Consider the following 15,952-nt stretch of genomic DNA (forward strand, 5'->3'; position numbering starts at 1 on the left):
ACAAGCTGTGCATTCCAAAACTCTTTTATTGAATAAAATGGATTGGCAAGCATCCAAGCTTTTAGTGTGGTCGCAAACTTGTTCAGCAAGAGTTGTCTGACAGTTATGGGTAAGGCATTGTAGAACCTTATTCCTGCAACAGGAAAGCAGTTGAGAGTTAAATCTAGTCTAACTCTATCTCTAAAAATATTTTCATTGATCCTAGTGCTATAATGATGAACATTATTAACCAATGGAAAAGCTGATTCATTGTTCTTAATCTCTAACAGGCATTGGCTAATAAATACATTGTGTACAGGCATGCTGAACAAACAGAGGTTTACAATGCTCAAGCTGATGGACTCCACACAAGACCCTGACAGCTTTCTTCTGTAGTTTGAGGACTTTTTGCACTCCAGGGGAGTGACCCCAGAGCCTAGTGCCATACAGAATGTGAGCATGGAAAAAAGCAAAGTACGCAAGTCGAACAAATTCAAATGGCATGTCAGCCTTCAACCGTCTGAGCAAATGGATTACACGACTTAGCTTACCACACAGAATTTCAATATGATCGTTCCAATCAAGCTGAGGGTCAAGGGTGAAGCCCAGCAGCTTTACAGTGCTTTCTTCCCTCAGTTCCCTAGAAAGACTGAAAGTGATGTTTTGAGTTTTGGCTTGGTTCAGGCATAATTTATTGTTGCGAAACCAGATAGAAGCTACATCTAATAATTCCTGCACAGCAACTTTAGATACAGAAAAGTCTGAGTGACTAGAAAAGAGAGTTGTATCATCTGCATATAGCAGGACATTGCCTGCAACACTGTGATACAAGACATTGATTGAGATTACAAAAAGGAAGGGACCCATAATAGACCCTTGCGGGACTCCATTGTTCACCATCAGAGGACTGGAAGAGTTACCATTCCAAGTCACAACTTGAGACCTCCCTTCAAGATAAGATTTAATCAATGAGAGAGCATCGCCTCGTACCCCGTACCTTTCGAGCTTTGACAACAGGAGACTATGTGACACACAGTCAAAAGCGCGGGATAGGTCACACATTATAACAGAAGTAGAATTTCTAATCTCTAGACCATTTAAGATTTCTTGAACAAGACAGTCCACAGCCTGAACGGTGGACTTTCCTTTTTGGAAGCCAAATTGAGCGGGCACAATAAGGCGATGCCTCTCAAAGTAGCTGTATAAGCTGCTCTAACATGACTGCTTCAAGCACCTTACCAAAGATGGGGATTATAGATATTGGTCTGTAACTTACAGTACTGTCCTTTGGTCCCTTTTTGTACACAGGTACAGTCCTACTAATCTTCAGAGCCTCAGGAAAGACACCTTCTCTCAGAGATTTATTTACAATATCTACAATGATTGGCGCAACTACATAGATACATCTTTTTAAAAGCTCAACAGACATGTTATAAAAATCTTGACTCTTAGAGGATTTAAAGCTACTGACTACTCTAAGCAGCTTATCAACAGTAACAGGTGTCCATGAAAAATTAGTGGGAACAAATGGAACAGAATTAAGGCAATCATAAGGAACAGATGGATCAGGTTTACAAGAGAGGAATAATTCATCAACAGAATCAAGAAAATATGAATTAAACTCATCAGCAGTGCAAAAGTCTTTAGCAGGAACAGTAGTGGGGGTTTTATGCCTATTGATGTAGTTCCAGGCAGCCTTGCATGCATTTGGAGATGTAGCAATGGCAGTAGCAGTAGCAAATTGCTTCGCCTCCCTTACCTTCAAACGATAATGCTTCCTGAGATCACGGAGGTAGGGCAGCAATTGTGGGTTACTCTTGCATAAGTCACTGATACCTAAAGGATAAAGTCCTTAAAGGCAGAGAGTTCAGGTGTGTACCAGTTGTTTACACTGCACCCAGCATTTGCCTTGGCTGGAGGCACAGTCCTGCAGGTTTTATTTCTTAAGGGAAAACAATCAAAAACTTTTCTGAACTTATCAAAGAAATAGTCAAAGGATTGTTCAGCATTAAATGATTCTATTTCAGAGAGCCACTTTACTGCCAGATCAGTCAATACACATTGAATAAGTAGTCAGGTTCCTGCAGACCATGTTTGAATACACCTTCAGGTAGATCTAGTTTTAAAAAAACATGTTTGTGGTCAGATATCTGATCTACACTTACATGGGCCATGTATCTCCAGCTATCAAGATTGGTAAGAACAGTGTCTAAAGGAGATAGACCACGGGTTGGTTCATTGACACTGAAGAATATATCATGGCTGCGGAGAATGTTCCTGAAATCACTGGCCTCAAATCAAATCAAATCAAATCAAATATGTCTTTATTCATAATATGTACAATTTATGTACAATGAATGGTGTCAGATCTTATTTCTAAGAAATAAAAATAAGTACATTAAAATTAAAATTAGCCTATTTACAAGTATAATACAATATACCTAAATCTAACCAACAACGCCATTTTTGTTATTTAAAAACTCATTAATTGAATAATAAGTGTTCTCAATCATGAATGCCTTTAATTTTTTTTTGAATTTCTTAATATTAATCTCACTTTTCAAACTCTCTGGCAATCTATTAAAGAATTTGGCGCCCTTATATGTGGTCTTTTTTTTAAAAAATTCTAATTTATGTGTTTCTAATTTCAAATTATTTTTGTGCCTAGTGTTGTAAGTATGATTATGGCCAAGAAAACTGGTATTAGTCATGTTTTGTTTCACATACATTACACATTCATATACATATAAATTAAATACTGATAAAATTCCTAGTTCACTAAACCTATCCTTTACATGAGCCTTGTACTTCAAACCTAGCATGATTCTTATACATTTCTTTTGGAGTTTCAATAACTTTTTTAAGTTTTTATGAGTTGTTGCTCCGTATACACAAATGTTATATGCCAAATGTGAATGAATCAAGCTAAAATATATTACTTTTAAAGTGGCTAAATCGCAGAATTTAGATAATCTTCTAAGGACATAAATTCCTGAATTCATTTTGCCTTTAACTTTGTTAATATGTTTATTCCAGTTGAAATTGCAATCCACAGTTAACCCCAAAAATTTAGCATCCGTTACTTCTGAAATAATGTTGTCATTTAATTTTATTTCTGTTGAAAAACCATTTTGGTTCTTATTTGTATTAAAATTTATAAAGTTTGTTTTATTTAAATTTATCTGTAAGTTTAGATTTGTCAAAAATGAAACTATGTTATTTAACTCTTCTTCTGCAGATCTTTTAATATGTACATCAGTTGGTCCTGAAACTTTCAAATTTGAATCATCAGCATACAAAACTACTTTGTTGGCATTCTGATCAACCAATATATCATTAATTCCATTTATGTAGATAATGAATAATAATGGGCCTAATATTGACCCCTGTGGGACTCCAAATTTTATGCATTGTGTTTTCGAATTTATTTTTGTTTGTTTTTCGCCATTTGTATAAGCTATTTCAACAAACTGTTGCCTATCGGTTAGATATGATCTGAACCAATCAAGTGCTTTGCCTTTAATACCAAACTGTGTTAAAATTTTAACCATGGTACCATGACAGACTCTATCAAATGCCTTTTTTAGGTCCATAAATAGTCCAATACATTTTTCACCCCTATCAATGGCATCAATAATGGAATCGATAAATTGAACGGTTGCTGTTTTGGTCGACTTTTCCGTCCTAAATCCATGTTGGTTGTCATTAATTAAGCGGTTACTTTCGAGGAAATACATTAATCTAGTATTGACAGATTTTTCGTAAATTTTTGAAATTGTGGGTAAAATTGACAGTGGCCTGTAATTTGATGGGTTTTTTGGACAATCTTTTTTGTGTATAGGAATAACTTTGGCAATTTTAAGTTTTGATGGAAATATACCTGACACAAAAGATGAGTTTATTAAGTGAACTAAGACCTTAACAATAGCTTTATCAACATGTTTAATCACTTTAATAGGCACTTCATCATAACCACTAGCAGGTTTGTTTTTTAGATTTTGAATAATGGTTAGTATTTCTTTTTCATCAACTGGTGTTAAACGGAAAGAATTTTTGATATTATTCCTATCTACTTGATTACAATTTTCATTGGCAGAACCAAAACTATTGCCATTTAACGATTCCTGTGTAATATTAATGAAATAATCATTAAAAGTATTAGCTACATGTAAAGGATCAGTAACAGTGGTATTATTTTTTTCTAAATGAATGTTTTTTGTATTCAACTTACATGCGCCGGTTTCCTGATGAATTATTTGCCAAACATCTTTACTAATATTTTTTGATCTTAGGATTTTCTGCTTGTAGTAATTTCTTTTGTTATTAATGACATTTTTATGATAGTTTATGTTTTTTTGTTTAATTATTTTACCTAGCATTTTATTTTTGTTTGATCTATAAGTTAGCGCCAGCTCTGATATTTCTTTCTTTTCTTCTATTAGTGAATTACATATCCACATGTTTCTAGCCTTATACTTTCTAGTTTTAATTTTTGGAAATGATATATTAAAATAATATGTAAAAAGATTGAAAAAACAGTCATATTTTAACTCAACTGGAGCTGCGTACACAGAATACCAGTTTTCTAGGCACAAATGATTTTTAAATAATGCCATATTTTCATCTGTGTATGCTCTTTTACTTATTGTAATTTTTTGAACATTACTGTGATCGGTATTGTTTAAACGAGACAACATTAACAATTGGGCATCATGATCTGAGAGACTTGTAATAATACCTTCAACATGAATTTTACTTTTGTCAATATTGGAAACAAAATTATCAATTGCTGTAGCTGTTGACTCAGTAACTCTAGTGGGAAAATTAACATAATATTTGCAACCAAATCTTTTTAGTAAATTAACAAATTCATTTCTCATTAACTGATCTTTAGCATCCTCTAAGACATTAATGTTAAAATCTCCTGCTATAATTATGTAAGGACAAATCCCAGTAATAATTTCTAGAGCATTATTGAGTTTTTCCAAAAACACCTTATCACTAGCTGCAGGTGATCTGTAGACCCCCATCAGTGCAATTTTATCTTTCCCGTTTTTAATTGATACAAAGCAACATTCAAATATTTTATCTATACATAAGTCTGTTATGCTTGGTATATTAAGGTTTTCCCACTTCACACTGCCATTCGCCATTATCACCACCCCACCATTGGATGTATATCTAGAGTAAAAAGAACACATTTTATATCCATTGACATTTATTTGATCAAATTCGTCATGTTTTAAGTTGTGCTCTGTTAATACCAAAAATGCTGGATCAATTTCTTCAAGTATTATTTCCAATGACTCGATTTTATGTATCAAACCTCTTATATTTTGATTTAATATTGTTATGTATTTCTTGGGTGCATTACAAACTATCCTGGGTTTGTGATTTTGGCGGTATGGGAGTTTAAAGTGTTGGAATTTACACTACTATCTACCTGTTGGACATTGGTATTTATACAACTATTTACAAGATTATTAACAGCGCCATTTACAACAGCATTTTTAGTATGCTCAGCAAGAGATGACAACCGGGCACTCACATCACTTACACCCCCACTAACTGCACTTGCTCTGCTTTCAAACCCCCCTTGTCACATGACACTGCAGCGGCTTCTGCGTAGGAGTGGTGTCCAGGTGTGACTCACTTGGATGGTTGAGTATATTCACATTGTGGTCTGTGCCGATTATAATATCTAACCCCAGGGAAGTTAAATAAACTAGACACATGTCAAGTAGATAAAAAAAAGCGTTCAAAACTACCACTAGGCGAGTGATACATGGTGACAACAATGAGATTCAAGTTAGAGATGATTATACCTGTAAATTCTTTCTGTCTTTATTAGACTTCTTAAGTCTAATAAAGAGTAGTTCCATTTAGTATTAATATAAATTGACACACCCCCCCCAAGGGGTTTTTTGACAAAAACAAGATACAAGGTCAAGGCTATTGATTCTAGAGTATAGTATGCAGTTTCTGCCTCTAACAACCAATGCTCAGACACACAAAGCACATCAATGTCCAGTTGACAGCAAAGTATTTCAAGTTCAGCAATTTTATTACGTATAGATTGCACATTTATAGCACACACAAGCAGGCTACTAGCAGATTTTCCCGTACACTAGGCAAGATTTCAGGCCCATAACCTAGGATTGAGTTTGACGGGGCTGCATTTTCCCTAAAAAAGTGCGTGATTGTACGAATTGAGGCTTGAGTCTCGGGACAAATTTTTGTTTCACCAAATTTCACCAAAATCGGACAAAAATGACTCAAGTTATCGTGTTCACAGACATATACAGTACATAAATCTATATAAAAAATATATATACATATATAGGGGGGTAAGTCCGAAGACAGTTAAATATTTTCTAAACGACAACAGATAAATCAATAAGATTTGGTACATCGTACATCAGCACCACACACACCTAAAAATCTACTTTTTTTAGGATCAGGGTGTCAGGAATTAGTAAACCTGTTTAGTGGTAATAGTGTTTTACATTTTAAACCATATGTATTTGTAAAAATATATTTTTTTCTTATAAGAAAATGCATCTGGTTAATATTTAGCCGAGTAATTACACTATTTTTATCAACAATCCATATGATTTTTGAAGAAAATAGCTGTATAATGTAGATTTTGTTAAACTTATTATTGTTATAACTTTTTTATTAGTTAAGATACAACTTTTTACCTAATACGGTAACCTTTTCTATTGGCCATATTTTTTTGATTAAAACTATGTTTTAACCGATGTCCCATCTCGTACCGTTATCGAGCTTCGAGCTACAGTCGTTTTAATGCATAGCGCGTTCCGCCATCTTTGCCCCCCTCCCCCCAAGTTCTCGACCACCTGAAAAGTAGGCGACATGCGTATTTTTTATCACCACAGTCCATATTACAACTATCAGCAAAGATATTTGACATTACTTCTTTGCTACACTCACAAATTAATTCTACTTTCGGTAAAAAAAAAACTACTTGAAAAGTCCTTTTTTACATATTTTATACAATAACTTGTTTATTTATAGAGATACGACCTCGGACATATTAACCATTATTGTAGTCCACATTTTTAGAATTACAACTTTTAACCGATGTTCTATCGATCTTTTACCGTTTTCGAAATATCAGCGTTTTAACGCATAGCGCAAACCGCCATGTTTGCCCCCTCCCCCCCCCCACCTTATCAACCACTTTTGAAATAGGCGACATGCGTAATTTTGATCACCACAGTCCATATTACAATAATCAGCAATAACATTGCGTACTACCATAGATAAAACATACTCCCCCCAAGTGTTGGTTAGTCTATGGTACTACTTTCATCCATGCTCAAACCCCCTCAGCTCCTGGACATGATCGAACGCTTGTCGCAGCTTCATGTTACAGTTTAATCGCGCATGCGCATTGAGAGGAGTATGTGTAAGAAGTTGACTGAGCTTGAGCTAGAGCAGAGCCGGTGGGGCACACGGAAGATTTCTCAGGTGCCGTTTGACGTCACTAACTGCTGACGTCAATAACTGCTGCATCTGAAGAAACAGACAATTTTATAATTTTCTATTATTAAATTAAACTGTCATAACCTAACCAAACTAACCAAACGTGCTGACAATGGAAAAATCGAATAAAGGTTTACTAATCTAAAAAATAGTTTTGTTCATAAAATAAAATTACAATTGCCTAAAATTCAATTTTATAATTTTTTTATTATAAAATTAAACTGTCATAACCTAACCAAACCAACCAAACTTGCTGATATGAAAAAATTGTTGATAAAAATTTAGTGCCGCCGGCGGGATTCGAACCCGGAACAATCGGGTTAACAGCCCGCAACGCTATCCACTGCACCACCGAGGCGTTGCGGTATTGGTGTTCCCTCAAAGTGACGTCAGCAGTTAGTGACGTCAAACGGCACCTGAGAAATCTTCCGTGTGCCGTTGCGGAGCAGAGCTACTGACTGAACTGAACTGACGACGATGTCGACGACAGAGGACAGACAAACAAACTCTGCTCTGCGAGACTCGAGCGAGCAGCGAGAGTCGAGAGAGCTGACTAAAATGGAGATGGACTATGGAGCCAAATTTTCATTTGTTTCCGATTTTGTACTTTTGTAGACATTCAGGACTTTCTTAATTATAATTATTGCATCTGTATCACTTTTTGTTTGGGGACAATAACTTGCGATTGAAAATTGTAGGACAACAACGGTCACAATTTTATAGCAGAAATATTAATACTTGTGTGCCTTTTTTCTCCGTTACAAACCCCACTTCTTGTTCTTATGGGTTTTTGGTTTGTTCACTTCGAGAAGAGGAGGATTCTACCTTAAAGAGCTTCAGTTTCAATTCAATTTTGCTACACTACGATTTCATTTCGATTAAAATTGTGGACTGTAATAGTGATTAGTGACCTTAATATTTTGTGTTTAGTATAAACAACATTTTAACTTAGCTAAACGTATAAACATTGACCTAAGATCCGGTGGTGGTGGGCTAGGGCTAGTTCTGGATGACAGTTAGGCCTACTAGGTCTAGCCCGATCTTCAAACCAAGCCAAGCCTTTCAGAACCTTTGTGAGTCGATTGAATCAGTGATCAGTGATGTTTTGTGGTATCTACATTGTTATTCCAATAGGCCTATTTAGAAGCATAATTCCTTCCTAGGCTAGATTTATCTTGAGGCATGGTATCTCCCTACAAAAAGAAGAGAGATAAAAAAGGGAGGGAGACTAATGACCAGCTTGGAGTAAAGGAAAAGACAGGTAACCTTAGGCCACAACGTTTTTGATTAGGGGTAATCTTAAGTTACACAACAGCCTAGTTAGGCCTAACTTAAGTTATTTGGGTATTTCTGAACTTTCTGGACTTTTCTTCTAAACCATTCCTACGATCCTAATAAACAATAAAATACCTTTCCCTTTGAGTGCCTCAAGGGGGCGAAACAATTTTATTTCAGGCTGGCTGTAGTGATGGGAACTAAGTTAAGTTATCCGATAGAAACAAACAATTCATCTGGTTGTTGCGTGCCAACCGATTCATCCGATGGTTACTTTAATTTTGATTAACCATGGGTAGATACAGTTTCTTAACTGGGCTATGCTACCTAGGCCCTAATACCGATTGAAACTATAGATCCGATGTAGTAAACTTTCATGCGATTTTTTCACCATCAGCAAGTTTTGGTTGGTTAGGTTAGGTTATGATAGGTTTAATTTTATAATAGATAGGCCTACCTATATTTAATAATATGGGTTAGCCTATTAATCATTATTTTCAATTCGATAGTTTCAATTAATTGATATTAGCATAGCCCAATTAAGAAACTGAACCCACCATCCTTTCTATCACATGTGAATCAGCCGAATAAACTACCCTATCTCGTCTGTCTGTAAACCACCCGTTCCACATTTTCATTCTATTGTAAAACTAACTTAGGCCCTATCTGTGTCGTATTTTCATTACTTTAAACTAAAGTTACGATTAGGCCTATAGCTAAGTTATTTTACATCTGAAACTGTTCTTTATTGAATGGTAAAATGAATATTTGTTTATTTGCCTGATGAGTTAATTTGTTTACCTTATTTAAGTATCTAACACAGGGGTATTAAATGGGTTACCAGAGGGTATTTTATTCATCTATTCTCAGGTAATTCATCTGCTCATGCTCAGCTCAGCACAAAATGCATTCGGGCAGCTATTAAGTTAATATGCGTACCGGTACAGTAGTTGAAATTAGGCCTAGGCTATGAAGACTTTTTTAATTTGTACAATCAGCCTTGATAGCTTTTTGACGTAAAAATGTTAGGTAGGTACCTACGTGAGTTATAAATATCCAATAGGCCTAAACTTACCGAGTGGTCATGATTTAAGACACTTTAAAAGATTAAATAATTAATTGTCTTCTTAAATAGTGAATAACAAACCTTAAAATAACAAAGAAGAGTAAACTTAAGAACAGTACCTACATGTTAGTTCTTTAATCATTCAAAACATTAATCTATTTTTATTCATGTAGGCCTACGGGTAAATTCTCCGAAACATGACGCTGGATAGGAACGCCAAATGCCATAAATACCAAAACTAGCCTATCTAGGGAGGCACGCGAACTGATGGTTTATCCATTCATTCTCTAGTGTGATAGATAGTTTTATCTGTCTCCGGAAGCAGTACGGCCGCTTCCCCACCCCACTACTTTAAAAACCATCGGATGGTTGAAATCAGTCGTTTGTCCCATCACTATTTGCCAGGCCTAAGTCCAGATTGTTTGATTTTGGTTGCGCTGTTGGGGTGTAACTTGGACACATTTGTGTATCTTGTTTTATTGTTTATTGGTCTGTTTGGGTACCCCTACATTTTTTCTTCTGAAATTTTGTAGGTACGGGTATCATAATGTGAGTAGGTGTAGTAGGCTATAGTCTGGTAAAGATCTAATAATATTTGTTATATTTCAGGCACTAGAAAACAAAAAGTTTATAAACCGCTTTCGACAAAAAAGTTTTACCTAGATATTAAAAACAGTGCTGCGCTGTCGAAGTTGGAAACTAAACTCAAATCACTTGGTGCGGTAAGTCACTACAATAGTACAGTAACTATGCTTTTACACTAATCTCAAGTTAATATAGCTCCTATTGCACATTGCCATCTTGAATGACAGTCTTGAAGGTTTTTGTAAAACTTACCTTTTGTAACACACACCATTGGTAAAAAATAATTAATACATTAATTCTGCTAAAGAGGATTTGGTTTGGCATAAATCATTAATTTGTGAACAAGATTAGCTGTGAATCAAATGTCAGAGGGTAGAGTACTACCTTTGACTATAAATACAACTAGACATTCCATCTCCATGTTAAATTTGTAGCTAGTTTTTTAATCAAAATCGTAGTTGATGTGAACCACCGACAGATTGTGCTGATTCAAATAACTAATTTCTGTTGAATACACTAACTAACTGTCTCACCAAGTCAAACTAATGGAATGACTTTTTAAGCTAGGCCTATATCAACTGTTACTACCCATCAAGTTGGTTAGCAATTTAATAAATAAGGTAGCCTAAAAAATGAATTTTAGACCTTTGCTCATTCTGGCTCACACAACTATGTTCTTCTTTTATAAAAAAAATGGCGATAGCTGGTCTGTTAAAACATGGGATTTAGATTACAAGGTGGAGATCTATTAATATCTATTTAAAGGAAAGATTTGAGCCCAGTGATCTCGTGTCGGTACAATGCTCTAATATATTTGGGTCTGAACTGTGGCTGGAATGGTGACTGTCACCTCCGCCCAGGGCCAGTACTAGGGCATCTGCTCCCCAACTTTATCGCTGTCTAATCACAACACAGCCAGCACTTGATCCACTGCCTTTACCGAGTGCGGAGGCACCCCTAGCAGGCTGTGCATCGCACAGTTCGGCAGAGCCAATTCTTAACGGTCCTGATGGAGGAGCTTACCGAGGCTGGTTGCAGCTTCAGACCATCAAAAAGCTACAGTACCTACTTTTCTCAGGAAATAAGTGACAATGATCTGATTATTATGCCAGCACATATTTGAACAAAATCAATGTGTGCAGTGGGTCAGCTAGGCCTATATGTTAAAGTAAAACTAACTTTTTCATTTAAGTTCATCGGTGCATGTTTGGCGCATTTGACCATTGCGAGAATAAAACAATTTGTTGTAATTTTATCACCCTTTTTAGGCTCTCTTATTTCCTAATCTTTAATGATACCGGAAGCAGCATTGATCTTGTGTTTTATCCCGGAAAAAAATTATTTGCATATTTGTATACCCTATTTAAAAAAGTGTCTTATCCATGTTGGTTTATCCTTAAACACAACTATTTGTCCAAAGTGCACGTGCGCGTGGGCACAGAAAACGTACTACTATAACCCAGAATGCCAACCGCATGGTAAAAAGCATTAAGCGCTTTGAGAGAGCTTTGCCTGTCAATTTGTAGTCAGCGCCACCAGCGTTGCTATGCTGAGTGCATGGCGACGCTGGTGGCACTGCCTACGGATTGACAGGCAAAGCTCTCTCAAAACGCTTAATGCTTTATACCATGCGGTTGGCATTCTGGGTTATAGTAGTACGTTTTCTGTGGCGTGGGTCAAGTTGGCAACCCTGGCTGCAGCCGCTCCCGCTCCCGCCGTGCATAAACAGTCTCATTTGACTCAATGTAGTTGAAAACTGCTCTATCGCAACTGCTGCGATTTCTAACTACACAGCGGTGAAATAGAAACCGCAGCAGGAGGTCAACCGCTACCGCTATTGCTCTTCGTGCATAAACAGCACCATTTAACTCAATGGTGTTGAAAATCGCTCCCGCAACCGCTACCGCTCCCGCTCTTGGTGCATAAACGGGGCCTAAGTATTACACATCTACCACAGCCATACTGTTCTAGCACTGCACCTAAACAATAGAATACCCCCGCCGCAGCAAACATGCAGCCTGCGGACTAAGCTAATTTCCATTTGCCTGATTTGATTTTCAATTAAATCTATTCAAATAACATTACGTTTAACGAGTATCTAGGCTTGGTTTGCTATCTACGTAACGTGATTTTTTAGTAAAATATTAATATATTAGTATAAAATAAATACCTACATTTGCCAAGTTTGATCCTAATATATCCATAAACAAGCAAAATACAACTGTACTTATTCTCCAAAAGAAAAACATGGGAATTTTTATTTTACAATTTTCTCCGTAACCCATTATCATACAAAAACACTTCAATATACAACATTATTAGTTTTTTAAGCTCTTCAAAATGGTCTATAGAAAATTTGGGAAATATTATGTTTTGAGGGTCAAAAACGATAAAAACTAATTTTTACCGCATAAATCCTACCATAAAACCCCGTTCCAATGGTCCGAACATGCTGGTTCCTGATCTCGTTCGAAGTAACGAAGGTTTACACACGTTTGTACCAAATTTCATTAAAATCGGATCATTTTTGCTTGTGTTATTGTGCTAACGGACATGTATATAAATATGAATTTGAACTGATGGTGTTTTTGGCTTCTAGGGACATCAAAACAAAAAAGTAAATCGATCCCCGGTCCAAGTCTTACCATGAGACCTACGGTAATAGCTTATTCACTATAACTTATGGGAAATTTGCTAAAAAAGTATATTATCAAACATGCGCACAATATCACAAATTATTTATTAAATAAAAAACGTAATCATAGGCATAGCTGTAAACAATCCTACTTTGACAGTTCTCGTAGTGTATCACAGCTTTTTGATACTGCTTACCTCAAATTAGCTGTTATTATAAAATTGCAAAAAATAATGGTGTTGCACCATGTTGGTAAACCTTATAAATTTTTTGTTTTTAATGCTATTATATCATAGAACCAACTTGTTTGGTGGATTCAGCTGACAAAATTATTTAATCTATATTTTTAAAAGAGGAAGTTTGTATATATATTTGAACGTTATGAACTCCGAAACCACTTGACAGATTGTAATGAAACTTTCAGGCATTATTCAAGGATGGTTTGTGTGAAGTTTGGTGCAGATCTGTCAAAAGGGCTCCACCCCAGTGGCTCTGGAGTTTCCCATGTTAACCTTATGAGTACTCATATTTAAACGGAATTAAAGAATCTTAACAGCACTATTAATTGTCTAAACTTATGACAACAGTTGCTAATTTAACCAAGCATCTGTGTGATACAAAATTAGAACTGTCAAAGTAGGATTGTTTATAGTTATGTTTATGTTTTTAATTTAATAAATGATTTTTGATAGTGTGTGAATAAGGAGTGAAATTTAGAATCCATCCAACCGTTATTTAGTAATGTGGTTTTAAAAATTCCAAAAAAATTGTCTTTACATTAGCTCACTCACTTAAACCTGGAGGCGAGTGAGCGTAGCAAACGACCTAAACCTGAAGGTGAGTAAGCGTAGTGAACAAACTTCAACCAGGACGGAATTGAGTGATGCGAACGAGCTCATCTTGAAAATGAACGGGTATTTGATATAAATCCACATTCCATTAGGACAGGACGACGTCTGTCGGGCCAGCTAGTAACCTTGTAAATGTAAATACCCATTAGGTTAACATGGGAAACTCCAGAGCCACCGGGGCGGAAGTTTTGAGAAGTAATTATTCCCATCACTGCCACCAAAAGTGAAATAATATAAGATTGGGAAATAGTCCCGGTTCCTCACACATGTTTAACAATTGCTTTGCGCACAGTTAGTGTGTGTATGTGTGTAAGGTGAATTATGAATGAGAGTGAAATAAATAAACACACACCACCTCCCTGATGTGAATGATATTGTGTGGAACGAACTCGCCATTAACATTTAAAACCTTAGTGTCCATACTATGAAAAGAGTTGTACAAAAATATTCAACTACATGAATAAATTAATTGCAGGCAAATCTAAACAAAAAACCAAAACAAATTGAAATTAAATTCTTCCTATACAAACTCCATGCCAGCTTTGACCCTCTGTGGGTCAGGGCCCATTGGAAGTTTTGTAAAATCGCTTCTTATTATCTGCCTACGCCATGAGAGAAATATATATATGAAATATCATGCTTCTAGGTGCTATGGTTTGGCATGTGCATTGATCGGAATTTCACATTTATATAATATACTAGCTGTAACCCGCGGGCTTTGCCCCGTTTAACTTCTTAATTTTCAAGATTATCTCGTTCGCATGGCTCAATCACGTCCTGGTTGAAGTTTGTTCGCTACGCTCACTCCCCTTTAGGTTGGAGCTCGTTCGCTATGCTCACTCACCTTTAGGTTGGAGCTCGTTCGCTACGCTCACTCACCTTTAGGTTGGAGCTCGTTCGCTGCGCTCACTTGCCTTCAGGTTAGCTCGTTCGCTACGCTAACTCGCCTCCAGGTTGAAGTTCGTTCGCTACGCTCACTCACCTTTTGGTTGCAAATTAGCTGTTGTCATAAATTATGTAAATGTAAAAGAAATAATAGTGCTGCACCCTGTTGGTAATCCTTGTAACTTTAATGCTATTGAATATCATAGAACAGAACCAACTTGTTTAATTGAAACAGCTGTTAAGATTCAATAATTCCATTTCTCATAAGGTTAACATGGGAAACTCCAGAGCCACTGGGGCGGAGCCCGAAAGGATTTTTGAAATAAGAATATGCCTATATGTTAATCGGGAATGTGAGCTATCATCATGCCAAATTTCAGCCCAATCCGACCAGTATTTTTCGCGTTCACTTGTCACAAACATACATCCATACATCCATACATCCATACATCCAAACTTTCTCATTTATAATATTAGTAGGATAGATAGTATGATATAGTATGATATATGTATAGTCTATACAGTAGTATCAGCACGATAAATCAAGCAAAAATTATCCGATTTTGATGAAAATTGGTATAAACAAGTTAATCTACATTCATTAGAACGAGTTCGCGAACCAATGGGACCAATGATGGGACTATGAGAATGGGGATTTTGGGAGGGTTTTATGAGATAAAAATTAGGTTTTCCCAATTTTGACCCTAAAAACATAAAATTTAGCAATTTCTTCCAAACAATTTTGTGGAGCTTTAAAAAACAGATAATTTAGTGTATTGAAGCGTTACTATGCGCCTAATGGTTACATAGAAAATTCCCCAAAATTTATATCTAAAATTGCCATGTAATGCTTATGGAGATTAAGTGAACTGTTATACAGGGTGACACAAAGGAACCGGACGTTTTTTAAATAAGTAGTACACAGTAGTTAAAAGGAATAAAATGGTTTTAATACTGTACATAGTGAGGTAAACATTTGCCATTTGTTACAAAACAGTCATTTTTTGAAAATGGCGTCATGCATATGGCGGCCATGTACTTATCTACAAATGTTCATTCTGGTCTGAAAATCATCTTAAACTCGGGTCAGGAGGTCTTGTTCAATGCCATTGATATCTTCTGTGATTGCAAACTTCAAATCCTCTAGAGTGCGTGGTTTGTGACCAT

At 36.0% G+C, this 15,952-nt stretch overlaps 1 protein-coding gene across 1 annotated transcript in view; it reads left to right on the top strand.

Moving 5' to 3' along the window:
- Window positions 1–8,069: 8,069 nt before the first annotated feature.
- The window catches only part of LOC129002399 (protein chiffon-like), a 39,238-nt gene continuing 31,355 nt past the window's right edge, over window positions 8,070–15,952 (top strand). Inside the window, exons 1-2 of the mRNA XM_054430176.1 lie at window positions 8,070–8,749; window positions 10,439–10,551. Of these exons, the coding sequence (XP_054286151.1) occupies window positions 8,671–8,749; window positions 10,439–10,551 (192 nt within the window). The 5' untranslated portion in view covers window positions 8,070–8,670. The remainder of the gene's footprint in view (window positions 8,750–10,438; window positions 10,552–15,952) is intronic.

Source organism: Macrosteles quadrilineatus, unplaced genomic scaffold, assembly GCF_028750875.1.
Source record: "Macrosteles quadrilineatus isolate MER2022 unplaced genomic scaffold, UCM_ALF_1.0 Scaffold_9__3_contigs__length_116548681, whole genome shotgun sequence".
NCBI classification, from domain to species: domain Eukaryota; kingdom Metazoa; phylum Arthropoda; class Insecta; order Hemiptera; family Cicadellidae; genus Macrosteles; species Macrosteles quadrilineatus.